At 42.2% G+C, this 16,734-nt stretch overlaps 1 protein-coding gene across 1 annotated transcript in view; it reads right to left on the reverse strand.

The window, feature by feature from the left end:
- The window catches only part of GC (GC vitamin D binding protein), a 381,762-nt gene that overhangs the window by 200,777 nt on the left and 164,251 nt on the right, over positions 1–16,734 (reverse strand). Inside the window, exon 2 of the mRNA XM_069745727.1 lies at positions 4,071–4,140. Coding sequence (XP_069601828.1) covers positions 4,071–4,140 — 70 coding nt within the window. The remainder of the gene's footprint in view (positions 1–4,070; positions 4,141–16,734) is intronic.

Below are 16,734 nucleotides of genomic sequence, written 5' to 3' on the forward strand. Positions count from 1 at the left end.
CGCCATTTTTTTCCGTGATTTAACCCTTAAATTTAAGTGCTAGAGCGCTGAAATTTTGCACATACATACTACTAACATTAGTAGTGTGGAATATGCAAAAAAAGGGGGATATGACATGGTTTACTGTATGTAAGCCATGTCTCATATCATGTCGGGTTTTGGCAGGAGAAATGAAAAGCCGGTAATTCAATTACCGGCTTTTCTGCTATATCGCCCTGAAGGAAATGTAAAAAAAAAAAAAAAAAACCCATAGACTTACATTGGGTTTCGAGTTTCGGCCGATCCTCGACCCCGACTTTTCAGTAGGATCGGCCGATTTCACTCGACCTGACTTTTGAGAAAGTCGGGTTTCGTGAAACCCGACTCGACACTGAAAAACTAAAAGTCGCTCAACCCTAGTGAGCATTATTTAGTCCTAAAAGCTCTTTTAAGAACTGAAGATTGTCAAGAGATTACTTGTTTATTAGGTGGGGATATAAGTAGGGAGAGATTTAATAGGAGGGATTGTGAAAGGCAGGCAGGTGCGTGTTCTCATCATTGCATGTACATGCTGCAGATCTCTGTCATTTTCCACTTAAAATCCCTAATATTTGTCTAGCAGTTGTGCGACTGGCCCAATCTGGATAGAGATACTCATACGTGACAATTTACCGGGGGCAATAACTTTCATTACTCCGCATTTGGAGTATGTCAGCAAGACTGACATACTCCGTGCTGCAAGACGGGCAGCACGGTGGCAGTGTGGTTAGCACAGCAGCCTTGCAGCGCTGGGGTCCTGGGTTCTAATCCCACCCAGGACAACATCTGCAAAGAGTTTGTATGTTCTCTCTGTGTTTGCGTGGGTTTCCTCCCACATTCCAAAGACATACTGATAGGGATTCTAGATTGTGAGCCCCATCAGGGACAGTGATGACAATGTGTGCAAAACTGTAAAGTGCTGCGGAATATGTTAGCGCTATATAAAAATAAAGATTATTATTATTATTTATAAGACTATTGGAAAAAAAAACATAATTTCCTATTTGTTTAAAAAATAGCGTATCTTTTTCTAGCAGTTCTGCAACTGCCGCAAACTGGTTAGAGATGATCTTATGTAACAATTTAACAGAGGCAATAATCTTCATTACTCAGCATTTCTAGTGTGTCAGTAAAACGATCTAAAAAATAATAGCCACACATTGCTACAAACAGTGAATTTGTACATAAGACCTTTGTAAGGGTACTTATGAAAAATAAAGCCAGTATTTTTTTTTTATAAGCAGAATGCATTCATGATGAGAGGGTGATGAAAGGTGAATCTAAGAGATGTGGATGTGGTAGTGTCCCCTAAGGACGTGTGACAGATCTGAAGGAGACTGTTTCTTGTTCTAGGTTCCTGTCAAAATTTGGTCACTGCACTACACCACCAACCCAGACAAGTGCGAGGATGTTAAGGGTTGAACGGCAGACAAATGTTTCAGTGTGTTGACAAGCAGCACCACAAAGTCTTCTACATGGTCCAGTCTCAGTAGCCATGAAGTTGGGCCTCTGTATTCTCAACCTGGTCCTTCTTCCTCCCACGATCAAGAATCCCAGGGACATATGACCTCAACGCTGGCCACTCTGAGGAACTGTTTATGTTCCCTTGTAAATTGTCAGGCTTCTCAGCATCAGTGAAGAGGGTCATGAGGAGGTGGAGAGCAGTGATGTCCAAACATTTGAGCACCCACGGCCAGGAGAAAGGCACGTTGGGGAAGGTCAATTGATGTCTGAAGAGGTGGAGGATAATCATGAGGCACAGATGCCATCAGATCAGACTCAAATCACAGCTCAGAAGTAGGATCAGATTAATGAATTAGAAGACGACATTGTTGATGATGAGGCCACTGATCCCACCTTGCACGGTGGCACACCTAGCGAGCACAGCAGTGCAGAGAAGGATCCGTAGCAAAAAAACATGCAAGAAGATGTAGTGGTTTAACCAGAGGTAGAACTCGGTCACCCCCCACTTGGCTAGATAACAGGCCAAGGGTGCGTTGCTCCCCTGTATGGCAGTTTTTTTCTGAAAGTCCTTCAGGTAAAACAACTGTAATTTGCAGCATCTGCTAAACCAAGCTAAGAAAAGGCAAGAACACTGCCAACCTGAGTACCCCAGCGTGCAAAAGCACATGGCAGCCAAGCACCTCAGTAGGTGGGCGGAATGCCTGAGTACTAAATCTGTGTCTGAGGGTCAAACCACTGCCCCCCCCGTGTTTCGGCCTTTCTAATCTGATGACCATGAAGCCGGCGCTGATGCTTTTTGCCCACAAACAGCTGTTGCAACCACGTCCACTTCGTTGTCCCAGTGCAGTGTCTAATTGTCCCGGCTCCAGACATTTTGGTGTGGATACAATCATTTGATTGCCTGTTATTGAATTTTATTGCGATGTTGCAGCGACCAAAAAACAGTAATTCTGGCATTTTGTCTTTTTTTCGCTACACCATTTACCAGTCGGATTAATTCTTTTTATAGCTTGATAGAGCGAACGATTCTGAAAACGGGGATACCAGATATGTGTATATATATATATTTTTTAATTATTTTATTTTGACTGAAGGGTGATTTGAACATTTATAGATTTTTTCTATTTTTTAAACATTTTTTAAAGCTTTTTTTTTTACTTTTTGGGAAACTAGAAGCTGCGATAACCTGATCGCCTCTGCCTGTTTGTAGCAGAAATGTTCACTTGTTATGAGCGCCGACCACCAGGCAGCGCTCATAGCAATCCGGAAATGACAACCATAAAGGTCTACTGAAAACCTCTGGTTGTCATGCTAACTCATCGGTGACCCGCGATCATGTGACGTGGTCATCAATGGGCGGGATTAGTGACGCACTTCCGGTGCGATCACATTAAATGCCGCTGTCATCGATTGACAGCAGCATTTAACGGGTTATTAGCCGTGGGTGGATCGCGATTCCATCCGCGGCTGCTAGGGGCACATGTCAGCTGTTCAAAACACGTTATGGACATGATATGCGCTAGTACGGCGCATGCCGTTAAGGGGTTTAAGGGAATCTTCCATTCGACTCATGCTTCCCAAAACTGTTGAAGGCATGAATCAGAGCTTGGGTGCACTATTGTTGCCAGTTATATTTTTCTATGAAAGCATTTTAGACAAAACCCAGTTTAAAAATCGAGCTGGGGCCCACAGCCAGCGCTTCCAAGTGCTGCAGCAGATTATTGATAGGTCTCTCCCTTGTGTTTATATAGGGGGAGAAGTGTCAATCACCTATAGCAGAAGTTTAAAGAGGTGGCTGGGGGCTGCGTCAGACTGGTCTAATCTCTGTGGTTCCTGTTCAGATCTTTAAATGACTGCAGCCAGGCTCTAATTCTAAAATTAGGAACCGACCGCATGTAACCTTACACAGACCAAGCACCTGTTGTGATGGCAGGCATCTAACGTATGAGTTCAGCGTGTTCATCATTAGCTGATATATTACAAAACCATTTTCATACAGTGCATATTCAAAGAGGCTGTGAAGGGCATCAGTAGGGAAGTGCTTCAACTACAAGAAGATAGTTGTAATCATGTTCTAGACCTTTGTAGTAAAGATTGCTTTTTAAACATTTAGTTTTAAATTTGGGCACAGGAACCATATTACTTGTTATAATAATTTTTCTGTTTAAGGCTTTGTGGTACAATATAAAAGAATGACATGTAATCACAAGTCCGTGAGGCCCCATGGCTTCCATTTATAGTAACCGTCACATTTGAAGCTTAGAAGAAATGTAATTAAATATCACTGACTGTTTAATGTATTTCCCAGTAATGTGGTAATTGCTTATTCTCACTGGAGACAAACATACAATGATTAATTCATGACACGTGTTATCTAATGGAGAAGCCTATGAGCCGGCCACATGGAAAGGGGCATATTTAATTAAAAAGACAATATTGTCTGATGAATGTGTTCCTTTTAAAGATTTTGCTAGATAGAATAAATTGATCATGGCATTTTTATTTAGAAAGCACATTTCTCTAATTTTCTTCTACAGAACATGGGAACATAAGCACATTATAACTGGTACATTGAATTTGAAACTTACGCTGCAGAAAACTTTTCTGTTCCAAGCATGGTAAACTCCTGGCATACTCTATCTCTTTGGTACAGCTTTCCTAGAAATCCAAGATAAAGCAGTGAGCTGTAGGTTGCAACAACCTTGACACAGTAACAGTATGTGTATTTTTTGCTAATTACGCACAACAATTTACTTAACATACAGTATATATTACATATACACAATATATTTAGGGCCAATATCTTATAAGATAAAAAACATATTGGTAAATGCAAGTTATTGAATCTTTCTCAATTTTTTCATCAACATAGCTCCATGCGTGTCTCTAAATATTTTAATGATTTACTTTTGCATTACACTATTAATACTATAAAATATATGAAAATGGGCAAACAAATCAAAGTGGAGTAAAATGGAGTAAAAAAACACAATTGCTCTCACTGCATCTTTCCCAAAGCTCCATAACTGCCTGCTGCTGCTGCAGCTTATTTACTATATACCAATTTTTGTTTTCTTCCAAAAATTCACCCCCCCAAAAAAAAAATAAAAATATATATATACAATCTGTTCTGTCAGACTGAGGTCTGTTGAAAAATCATATTTTGTCAGGCATTTGTAGCATGGTTGTGTGTGCTACCCTTGTGTACCTTTTTTTTTTTTTTGGTGTTTTTAAAAAATAAGGCCTCATATATCTGCGTGCTCCAACTTTGGGCATTGTAGGCCGCTGTACTTATTTTTTGGCTGTCTTATACTCAAATTCTATACAGCACTATTTAGCATAAAAAAATTGAAAGGCCACAGATTTGCCAGTGTGGTATTTCTATGAGAGCCCTCATATATACAGTGGAGAAAAAAAGTATTTAGTCAGTCAGCAATAGTGCAAGTTCCACCACTTAAAAAGATGAGAGGCGTCTGTAATTTACATCATAGGTAGACCTCAACTATGGGAGACAAACTGAGAAAAAAAAATTCTGAAAATCACATTGTCTGTTTTTTTAACATTTTATTTGCATATTATGGTGGAAAATAAGTATTTGGGCAGAAACAAACAATCAAGATTTCTGGCTCTCACAGACCTGTAACTTCTTCTTTAAGAGTCTCCTCTTTCCTCCACTCATTACCTGTAGTAATGGCACCTGTTTAAACTTGTTATCAGTATAAAAAGACACCTGTGCACACCCTCAAACAGTCTGACTCCAAACTCCACTATGGTGAAGACCAAAGAGCTGTCAAAGGACACCAGAAACAAAATTGTAGCCCTGCACCAGACTGGGAAGACTGAATCTGCAATAGCCAGCCAGCTTGGAGTGAAGAAATCAACAGTGGGAGCAATAATTAGAAAATGGAAGACATACAAGACCACTGATAATCTCCCTCGATCTGGGGCTCCACGCAAAATCCCACCCCGTGGGGTCAGAATGATCACAAGAACGGTGAGCAAAAATCCCAGAACCACGCGGGGGGACCTAGTGAATGAACTGCAGAGAGCTGGGACCAATGTATTAAGGCCTACCATAAGTAACACACTGCGCCACCATGGACTCAGATCCTGCAGTGCCAGACGTGTCCCACTGCTTAAGCCAGTACATGTCCGGGCCCGTCTGAAGTTTGCTAGAGAGCATTTGGATGATCCAGAGGAGTTTTGGGAGAATGTCCTATGGTCTGATGAAACCAAACTGGAACTGTTTGGTAGAAACACAACTTGTCGTGTTTGGAGGAAAAAGAATACTGAGTTGCATCCATCAAACACCATACCTACTGTAAAGCATGGTGGTGGAAACATCATGCTTTGGGGCTGTTTCTCTGCAAAGGGGCCAGGACGACTGATCCGGGTACATGAAAGAATGAATGGGGCCATGTATCGTGAGATTTTGAGTGCAAACCTCCTTCCATCAGCAAGGGCATTGAAGATGAAACGTGGCTGGGTCTTTCAACATGACAATGATCCAAAGCACACCGCCAGGGCAACGAAGGAGTGGCTTCGTAAGAAGCATTTCAAGGTCCTGGAGTGGCCTAGCCAGTCTCCAGATCTCAACCCTATAGAAAACCTTTTGAGGGAGTTGAAAGTCCGTGTTGCCAAGCGAAAAGCCTAAAACATCACTGCTCTAGAGGAGATCTGCATGGAGGAATGGGCCAACATACCAACAACAGTGTGTGGCAACCTTGTGAAGACTTACAGAAAACGTTTGACCTCTGTCATTGCCAACAAAGGATAAATGACAAAGTATAGAGATGAAATTTTGTTTCTGACCAAATACTTATTTTCCACCATAATATGCAAATAAAATATTAAAAAAACAGACAATGTGATTTTCTGGATTTTTTTTCTCAGTTTGTCTCCCATAGTTGAGGTCTACCTATGATGAAAATTACAGATGCCTCTCATCTTTTTAAGTGGTGGAACTTGCACCATTGCTGACTGACTAAAAACTTTTTTGCCCCACTGTATCTGCTCCAAGTTTGGGCATTGTAGGCCGTGTACTTATTTTTTGGCTGTCTTATACTCAAATTCTATACAGCACTATTTAGCATAAAAAATTGAAAGACCACAGATTTGCCAGTGTGGTATTTCTATGAGAGCCCTCATATATATCTGCTCCAAGTTTGGGCATTGTAGGCCGGTGTACTTATTTTTTGGCTGTCTGATACTCAAATTCTATACAGCGCTATTTAGCATAAAAAAATTAAAAGGCCACAAATTTGCCAGTGTGGTATTTCTGTGAGAGCCCTTATATATCTCTGTGCTCCAAGTTTGGGCATTGTAGGCCGGTGTACTTTTTTTGGCTGTCTTAGGCCGGAGTCACACTACAGCGAGATACGGCCGAGTCTCCAGGTTAAAAACAAGCTCTGGAGCCGGCACTCCGGAGCAGAGCGTGCAGCTCCATGTATTGCTATGCGGCCGCACGCTCCGCTCTGGAATGCTGGTGCCAGAGCTTGGTTTTAACCTGCAAGACTCGGCCGTATCTCGCTGTGTGTGATCCCGGACTGATACTGAAATTCTATACAGCATTATTTAGCATAAAAAAATTCAAAGGCCACTGATTTGCCAGAGTGGTATTTCTGTGAGAGCCCTCATATATCTCTGCTCCAAGTTTGGGCATTGCAGGCCGGTGTACTTATTTTTTGGCTGTCTAATACTCAAATTCAATACAGCACTATTTTACATAAATTAACTTCACAAAAAAAATTGAATACAGTCTGTTTGGTCAGGCTGAGGCCTGCCTGGTGTTTTGGTTTGAAAAATCGTAGATTTGCATACATACTGATCAGATATTATTTCGTTACTAATAAAGACATTTGTGTTGAGCATTTGAAATAGTGCAGTGGTCCATTAAAAATGGTTAAGGCAAGGGGCAAGGGATGGGGAAGTGGACGTGATGCTGATGGTGCATCCAGAGGACAAGGCCGTGGCCAAGGTGAAAGTGGGCAACAACAAAGACCCACATCTTCTCGCTCGACCTTCTTGTCCCAGTTTTTCTAGGGGACCGCAGCACACCACTATTGAAGCCAGAGCACTGTGAAATGGTTGTTGGTAGATAGCGGAAAATGCCTCCAGTCACTTAGCCACCACCACCACCTTGTCTTTCACACATTCAAGTCTGAGTTGCCGTTGTGTGTGTGGCCAGGATATTCCTCACCCTGTTCCTCCTTCCTCCCACCATGCCGATTGTCCTGAGACAACTGATCACACAATTGTACACTCTGAAGAGCTGTTCAGTTTTCCATTTCAAGATTCAGAAATCTCTGCCGGTCAACTTGAAGTGGGGAAAGATGAGATTGCATGTATAGCTGCTCAAAGCTTTGACCAGCCCCAGTCACAAGAAGGCAATGGTGGGAAAGTGTCACAAGAGGTGGACGATGATGAGAAACAATTGCCAGAAAGTCAGGAGGAGGAGCAGGGTGCGGATGTGGAAGACGAGGTGGTGGATGACATAGTGACTGACCCAATCTGGCAGGAGGACATGCATAGCGAGGACAGCAGCACAAATGGGGAAGGAGGCTTATCCCACCAACAGGCAGGAAGAAGCAGTGTGGTGGCCACAGACAGAAGGCGTGCATCCGTTCCCAGTAACACCAACATGCCATTCCAACTGTCAGATCTTCCCAAGACTGGTTATTTTTTAAAGACTCTGTCCGATAACCCCAAACAGGCCATTTGCAGCACCTGCCATGCCCGCATCAGCAGGGGTAGCAAAACAACCTGCCTGACCACCAGCATGATCAGGCACATGCAAGCAAAGCACCCGACTTTGTGGGCCGAACTCCAGGCTCTAGGACCACTGCCTGCTGGTCACACCACTGCTTCTTCCACTGTTTTGAGTAGAAGCCAATCCCCAGTACACCATGCATGTGAAGATGCCTCTAGCCCTGCACCTGTTGTGGCCCACAGTCAAGCAGCACCATCAGCAAGCTCTTCTACATCCTTGTCCCAGCACAGCGTTCAGTTGTCTATAACCCAGTCTTTGGAACACAAGCGGAAATACCCAGCCAACGCCCCACAGGCAACAGTCTTCAATTCTAATATTTCTCTTCTGCTTGCTCTAGAAATGCTGCCTTTTAGGCTTGTTGAGACAGAAGCTTTCCGCAACCTGAAGGCGGCAGCTGTCCCAAGGTACTCGGTCCCCAGTCGCCACTATTTCTCCTGGTGTGCCATAGCGGCATTACACCAGCATGTGTCCCAAAACATTAACAGCCCTCAACAATGCTGTTACATGGAAAGTCCACCTAACCACCGACATGTGGACAAGTTCTTGTGGGCAGCGACTGTACATCTCAATGATGGCACACTTGGTAAACATAGTGGAAGCCGGGACCCAGTCGGACCTTGGGATAGAACACATCCTCTCCACGCCGAGGATTGCTGGCCCTACGTCAATTAGGGTTGCCCCAACAGTCTACAGCTCCTGCACCACCTCCTCCTCTTCTTCATCCTCTATCTCTGAAATCGACACATTAGTCAGAAGCTGGAAGCACTGCAGCACTGCCTCAGCCAAGCGGCAACAGGCTGTGCTGAAACTAATCTGAATAGGTGACAAACCGCACAATGCAGAAGAGTTGTGGACAGCACTGAAAGAGCAGTCAGATATTTGGATGAAGGGGAAAGTAAAAATATTTGCGCTAAAAAAACTCAATAAAAATATATAAATAAATAAGAATGTGGGTAAGAATCCAAACTTTGTTTAACGTTGATATTCGGATAAATATCAGTATATAATTACCTCAATCTACAAGACTGTATTCAGATTTTTCCTGTAGCATCTGGAAAGGTCCTGCAGTTATGTGCAGTGAAGCGTGCGTCTGGCTCCTTATTTGTATATCCAATCCAGTAGCGTCCAATGCCAGAGAGCAGTGATCAGTAATAAATCATGGTACAGGGGATGCTGTCCCGGCCGTTGACTAGCGTGCCCCTTGAGAATATAAGATCTGCCGTGCACTGGCAGTAAAGGCTTAGTTCAAAACAAAAAGCCGGCAAGGTACAGGACCTTGTGTAACGTCACAGACACGTGATGTGTTCACGTGACCAGCTACGAGGTGCACACAGGACCACACTATCCCACAGGACCACACTATTATTTTTGAACTAAGCCGTTTCTGCCAGTGCACGGCAGATCTTATATTCTCAAGGGGCACGCTAGTCACCGGCCGGGACAGCATCCCCTGTACCATGATTTATTACTGATCACTGCTCTCTGGCATCGGACGCTACTGGATTGGATATACAGATAAGGAGCCAGACGCACGCTTCACTGCACATAACTGCAGGACCTTTCCAGACGCTACAGGAAAAATCTGAATACAGTCTTGTAGATTGAGGTAATTATATACTGCTATTTATGCGAATATCAATGTGAAACGAAGTTTGGATTCTTACCCACATTCTTATTTATTTATATAATTTTATTGAGGTTTTTTAGCGCAAATATTTTTACTTTACCCTTTATATATTATTATTTTGGACGAAGAGTGGTGGTTTCATCCTTATATTTGCCGCAATTAATCTCAAATGATAAAGCAGCGCCTTCTGGTTTTTTCTTCATTTACATTAGATATTTGGATGACACCACTGAACCTACAGCCAGGCATGGTCTTGTGTGACAATGGCCGTAACCTGGTGGTGGCTCTGAGGCAAGGTGAGCTCAAACACGTACCTTGCTTGGCCCATGTGCTTAACCTCGTGGTTCAACGTTTTCTGAAAAACTACCCGGAGCTGCCGGATCTGCTAGTGAAAGTACACCGTCTGTCTGCCCATTTTAGAAAGTCAGCTACAGCTTCAACCACCCTTGCCGTGCTTCAGCAGCGTTTTCAGCTTCCAGCTCACCGACTGTTGTGTGATGTCCCCACGTGCTGGAACTCTACGCTGCATATGTTGGAAAGGATTTGTGAGCAGAAGAGGGCCGTTGTTGACTACCAACATCAACAAGGCCGTCGCATTTCAGGTTAGACTCCACACATAAGACCTCAGGAGTGGACATGGATGTCAGACATATGTAACATCCTCCAAAACTTTGAGGCCTACACCAAGATGGTGAGCGGCAATGACGCCATAATTAGCATCACCATCCCGCTTATCAGCATTCTGAAAACCTCTCTGCTCACAATCAAAGAGGATGCATTGCAGGCGGAAGGACATGGAGCAAGGGAACATACTGGGGGATTACACTCAGCCCAGCCTCATATCTTCTCAACATGGATTGGTAGGCAATGAGGAGGAGTAGGAGGAGGAGGAAGAGCAGGAGCTACTTTCATGAGCTATAGACAGTCTGCTGCCCCCCGAAGAAGCAGCAGCGAAATGCGTGTGAAGTATCTGTGTGGTGATCGGCGTTTTCCTATGGGTGAGATATATTCTGATTGCACATGCTTTCCATTTCAGCCCCTTCCTTTATGGGTGCATGTATATACTGATTTTATTGGTCTGATGACGCTACTGTACTGCACACCCATTGGGAAGGTAGCTGTTCTCTAGTATACTTACCTTACCCACCTCTAATATTTATTCTCAGGCTATTCATTTTTAAACTTATGGAATATCCTGAGTTGTATGGATAGCCGGTCACGGCCTGTTTGCATCATCGTTAGTTTGACCTGTCCAGTGATTTTGATTTTATTTATTTTTGCACCTATTGTTTGCCTGTTTTTGTACTATATTACTAATATAGTTGCATGTACATCTTTTTAAAATTACTTGTATGGCAAATGGTGTTTATTTGAGTGCAATATGGTTACATTTGGGAGTTTAGGCTCTTGTTTTCTCTTATGATTTTTATACTGCTCTATAAAGAGTATCTCCTATGAATATGGTCTTTTCATAATATTAGTTCTGGCATGCTTATCAAACACATCTGTATTAGCTTCTGTTCAGTGAGGATGACCTGAGGACAGGGAGGAGGAGGATGAGGATGAGGAGGAAGAGGAGAGCATGTGTTGTGAATTCTGCTCTTGGGCTCCCTCCGGTGGTTGTTGATGGTAATGCAGTTATTCCTGAGCAGTAGTCTTGGACAGGTGTTTCGGCTAATTGCAATTCTGACTGGGGTATTTAGCTGTGCAGGACTCATTTGTCCTTGCCAGTAGTCAATGTTCCTTTGGAAGTGTTGGTTCTCTGCCTGGCCTCTCCTGCTTGCTGCCAATTCAGCAAAGATAAGTGTTTGCTTCATTTTTTTAGACACACTGCTGTTTGTTTATTTTCTGTGCTTATCTTGTTTCTATTTTGTTCCTGCTAGACGTTTTTTGGCTACTATGATTAAAATCTCACAAGCATTAAGTTGAGTGCCAGGTTCTTTCTTCTAATTCTTAACTCTGTCTTCTGCAATGTGTCCTTTAACTGCCACTAGGGTGAACGTGCTGTGTACAGTGCATTTTAGGCAAAGGAGATGTGATGGAACACTTTTATTTTTCAAAAAAAGGACAACACATTGGGGAATTGGGCATGACATAACTTTGGGCCTACTTCTTAACTCAGTCTTCTGCAATCTGTCCTGTACCTGCCACTAGATGACCAGAGTGAACATTCTCTTTATGGTGCATTTTGGCCAAGGGAGCTGTGATGGCACTCTTTTATTTTTAAAAGAAAGGATCCCACATTGGGGAATTGGGCATCACATTCCATTGGGCCAACCTCTTAACTCTGTCTCCTGCAATCTGTCCTGTTCCTGCCAGTAGATCACCAGGGTGAACGTGCTCTGTATGGTGCATTTTGGCCAAGGAGGCTGTGATGGCACTCTTTGACTTTTAAAAAAAGGACAATGAATTGGGGAATTGGGCATTATATTCCGTTAGGCCTACCTCTTAACTACAGTACAGACCAAAAGTTTGGACACACCTTCTCATTTCAAGATTTTTCTGTATTTTCATGACTATCAAAATTGTACATTCACACTGAAGGCATCAAAACTATGAATTAACACATGTGGAATTATATACTTAACAAAAAAGTGTGAAACAACTGAAATTATGTCTTATATTCTATGTTCCTCAAAGTAGCCACCTTTTGCTTTGATGACTGCTTTGCACACTCTTGGCATTCTCTTGATGAGCTTTGCTGCCAATGTGTAAAACAAAGGAGTACGGGAGTACAAAATGAATATTGTGAAGTGGATTTTCCTGAGCCCATCCACAATGTGGGTTCCAAGGCCTAATGGAATGCATATGACTATGCAGGCTGGCTGGCTTTGCTGCCAATGTGTAAAACAAATGTGTACGGAGTACAAAATGTATATTGTGAAGTGGATTTTCATGGGCCCATCCAGTAGGCGGGTTCCAAGGCCTAATGGGGTGCACATGACTGTCTATGCAGCTAGGCTCACCTTCCTGCCAATGTATAAAATAAAGGAGTATGGAGCACACAATGCTTATTGTGAAGTGGATTTTCCTGAGCGCATCCACTATGTTGGTTCCGAGGCCTAATGGGGTGCATATGACTGATTATGCAGCTGGGCTGGCCTTGCTGCCAATGTGTAAAACAAAGGCGTATGGAGTACAAAATGCATATTGTAAAGTGGATTATCATGGGCCCATCCAGTATGTGGGTTCAAAGGCTTATTGGGGTGCATATGAATTAGTAGCAGTTCAGGCCTTGAATTCAGTGCAAAACTTTTTCTGTTGTCCCCCCTGGACATCTTACACAGGGGTATTATGGTGCGTCGGAATTCTTGGCAGCCCATCCACTCACAGCCTAGGCTACAACAGCTTGGGAGACCCACTGTTTCATAACGGCCCTTTAAGAAGATTAATACCGTCTGATGCACCATTAAAAATAGGCTCTGTGACTTTAAGAGTCCCTCCTTCGTAAATGAAACAAGATGGGTCTACTTATGTGTCACATACCACATGGCCACCTAGGGTTGTTAAATGTTACAATGACATTTCCCAGTGAATTCATTTGTAGTGGTTGAAAGCAATATTAAAGTTGAAAAACATTTCAAAAACGCTGCGTCTGAGCTAAGCCTAAGTGGGGGAGGAAATTTTCGGTCTGGGGTTAAATATTTGGCCTTACAGGCAAGACATTAACCTGCAAAGGATGTACCTTGACATATTTCCAAGCAAAATCCGGTTTGGTTTCATTTTAATGTGTTTTTTGTGGCTCTGGGATAAATGGCATGAATCTCGGAAAAAATTGATTAAAGCTGTGAACTAAGAGTCGGGAATGCTTTTAAGGGTGATCCCCATGATGTCCCTTTCTCATTTGAGCAGTGTTTCCATCATTTCCAGATGTTTTTAGACCTTAAAAGGACTCCCATGGGGGATTGCGGTAAAAATACTTGGGTCTCCCATAGACTTACAGTGGGCTCGTTGTTCTGGCCGAGTACCCGAGTATTCCAATTTGCTTGACCTGAGCAACGAGCACCCGAGCATTTTAGTGCTAGCCCATCACTACTGTTAATCATTTCATCAGTGCGGGTGGATCAGAGACCCGCCCGCAGCTGTTAAGGTACCGTCACACATAACGATTTTGTAAACGATATCGTTGCTTTTTGTAATGTAGCAACGATATCATTAACGAAATTGTTATGCGTGACAGCAACCAACGATCAGGCCCCTGCTGGGAGATCGTTGGTCGCTGGGGAATGATCAGGACTTTATTTCGTCGCTGGATCAACCGCTGACATCGCTGAATCGGCGTGTGTGACGCCGATTCAGCGATGTCTTCACTGGTAACCAGGGTAAACATCGGGTTACTAAGCGCAGGGCCTCGCTTAGTAACCCGATGTTTACCCTGGTTACCATTGTAAAAGTAAAAAAAAACACTACATACTTACATTTCTGTCACGTTCCCCAGCATCAGCTTCCCTGCATCCCCCAGTGTCAGCACCGGCCGGCCGTAAAGCAGAGCACAGCGGTGATGTCACCGCTCTGCTTTCCGGCCAGCGCTTCCACAGTGCAGGGAAGCTGACGCTGGGGGACGCGCCAGGAATGTAAGTATGTAGTGTTTTTTTTTTTTTACTTTTACAATGGTAACCAGGGTAAACATCGGGTTACTAAGCACGGCCCTGCGCTTAGTAACCCGATGTTTACCGTGGTTACGCGGGGACTTCGGCATCGTTGGTCGCTGGAGAGTTGTCTGTGTGATAGCTCTCCAGCGACCACACAACGACTTACCAATGATCACGGCCAGGTCGTTTTGCTGGTCGTGATCATTGGTAAATCGTTAAGTGTAATGGTACCTTTACTCATTTCATCCCTGCGGGTGGATCAGAGACCCACTCGCAGCTGTTAATCATTTCATCCCTGTGGGTGGGTCAGAGACCCACTCGCAGCTGTTAATCATTTCATACCTGCTGTGATGAAGCACTGCTGTGTATAGCACAGGCAATAGAACGATCACAGCTTCATGTCTCTTAAGGAGATTATTGAAGACAGTGAAAAATAAATTTTTAAAAAGCTGAAAAAAATTAAAAAACTCCAAACATTTTGTTCAATTGAAAATAAAATAAAAAAATACAAATCGCTGCTTTCAGAAATGTCAGATCTACCAAAATATAAAATAAATGAATCAGATCAGTAAACAACGTAAGAAGAAATAATGGAAATACCAATTTTTTTTTGTCTACCACAGCATTGCAATAAAATGCAATACGAGACGATCAAAACATCATATCTACTCCAAAATGATATCAATTAAAACATTAGCTTAGGACACAAAGAATAAACCATCACTTTACCCCAAATCCAGAAAAATTCAAATACTATGGGTCTCGGAAAATGTAGACAAATGCAAAATCTTTTTTTCATTCAAATTTCGTAATTTTCTTTTTCATTACTTAAGTAAAAAATAAACTATGCATGTTTGGTGTTTGCATACTCGCACTGACCTGGATAATCATAATAGCAGGTCAGCTTTACCATATAGTGAATATGGTAAATAAAGAACCCAAAAAACTATTTTGGAATTGCACTTTTTTTAATTGCACCGCACTTCAAATTTGTTTTCCACTTTTCCAGTAGGCTGTACACATAAATGGTGTGATTCAAAAGTACAACTGGTCCCACAAAAAACAAGCCTTTATATTGCTGAATTGAAGGAAAAATAAAAACTTATGGATCTTGGAGGAAGAGAAGGAGAAAATGAAAACAAAAAAAAGAAAATGGCCATGGCGTGAAGGGGTTAATATTACCTAAGAAATAGAGAGAAAACTAAACCTTTTAAACTTATGTTTTATTAATCTATTTAAAATAAAAAAAGACTCAAAATCAACAAATCCCCACAAAAAATGCAACCATGGCATCAGGGTAAGAAATTATCTATACATACAGTTGAAACCATAAGTTTACATAAACTAAATAAAAAGACACATGTGCATGTTTTTCTCAATATCTGACATGAAATCACAATAAACCTTTCCTATTTTACATCAATTAGGATTACCATAATTATTTTACATCAATTAGGATTACCATAATTATTAATATTTGCCAAATACCAGAATGATGAGGGAGAGAGAATGTTTAAGGCATTTTTATTACTTACTGCAAAGTCAAAAGTTTTTAAACACTAAGATTACTATGCCTTTAAACAATTCTGAACTGCCCAAATGATGATGTCATGTGTTTGGAAGATTCTGATAGTTTTTTTTTTTTTGCAACATCTGAGTTAATTCAAAACACACCTGTGGATATATATTAATACACAACTGAAACACAATGCTTCTTTGTATAGCATGATGAGAAAGTCTCAAGAAATCAGCCATGATATCAGGAAGAGAATTGTGGACTTGCACAAGTCTGGCTCATACTTGGGTACAATTTCAAGGAACTTGAAGGTGCCTCGTTGATCTGTACAAACAATTATAACCAAGTACAAACTAGATGAGAACATTCAGCGGTCATGCAACTCAGGAAGGAGATGGGTTCTGTGTCCCAGAGATGAAAGTGTTTTGGTCCGACATGTGCATATCAAAAGACCTTGTGAAGATGATGGCAGAAGCTAGAAAAATTGTGTCAATATCCACAGTGAAACGAGTACTGTATCAACATGGGATGAAAGGCCACTCCGCAAGGAAAAAGCCATTACTCCAAAAGAAACATAAAAAGGCCAGATATATCTATAAATGCACACAGGAATAAAGACTTTAATCTTTGGAGACATGTCCTGTGGTCTGATGAAACTAAAATTGATCTATTTGGGCATAATGGCCATCATTACATTTGGAGGAAAAGAGGAAAAGGGAGAAGCTTAGAAGCTTAGAAGCCTAAGAAC

This window comes from Ranitomeya imitator, chromosome 1, assembly GCF_032444005.1.
Source record: "Ranitomeya imitator isolate aRanImi1 chromosome 1, aRanImi1.pri, whole genome shotgun sequence".
Lineage (NCBI taxonomy): Eukaryota > Metazoa > Chordata > Amphibia > Anura > Dendrobatidae > Ranitomeya > Ranitomeya imitator.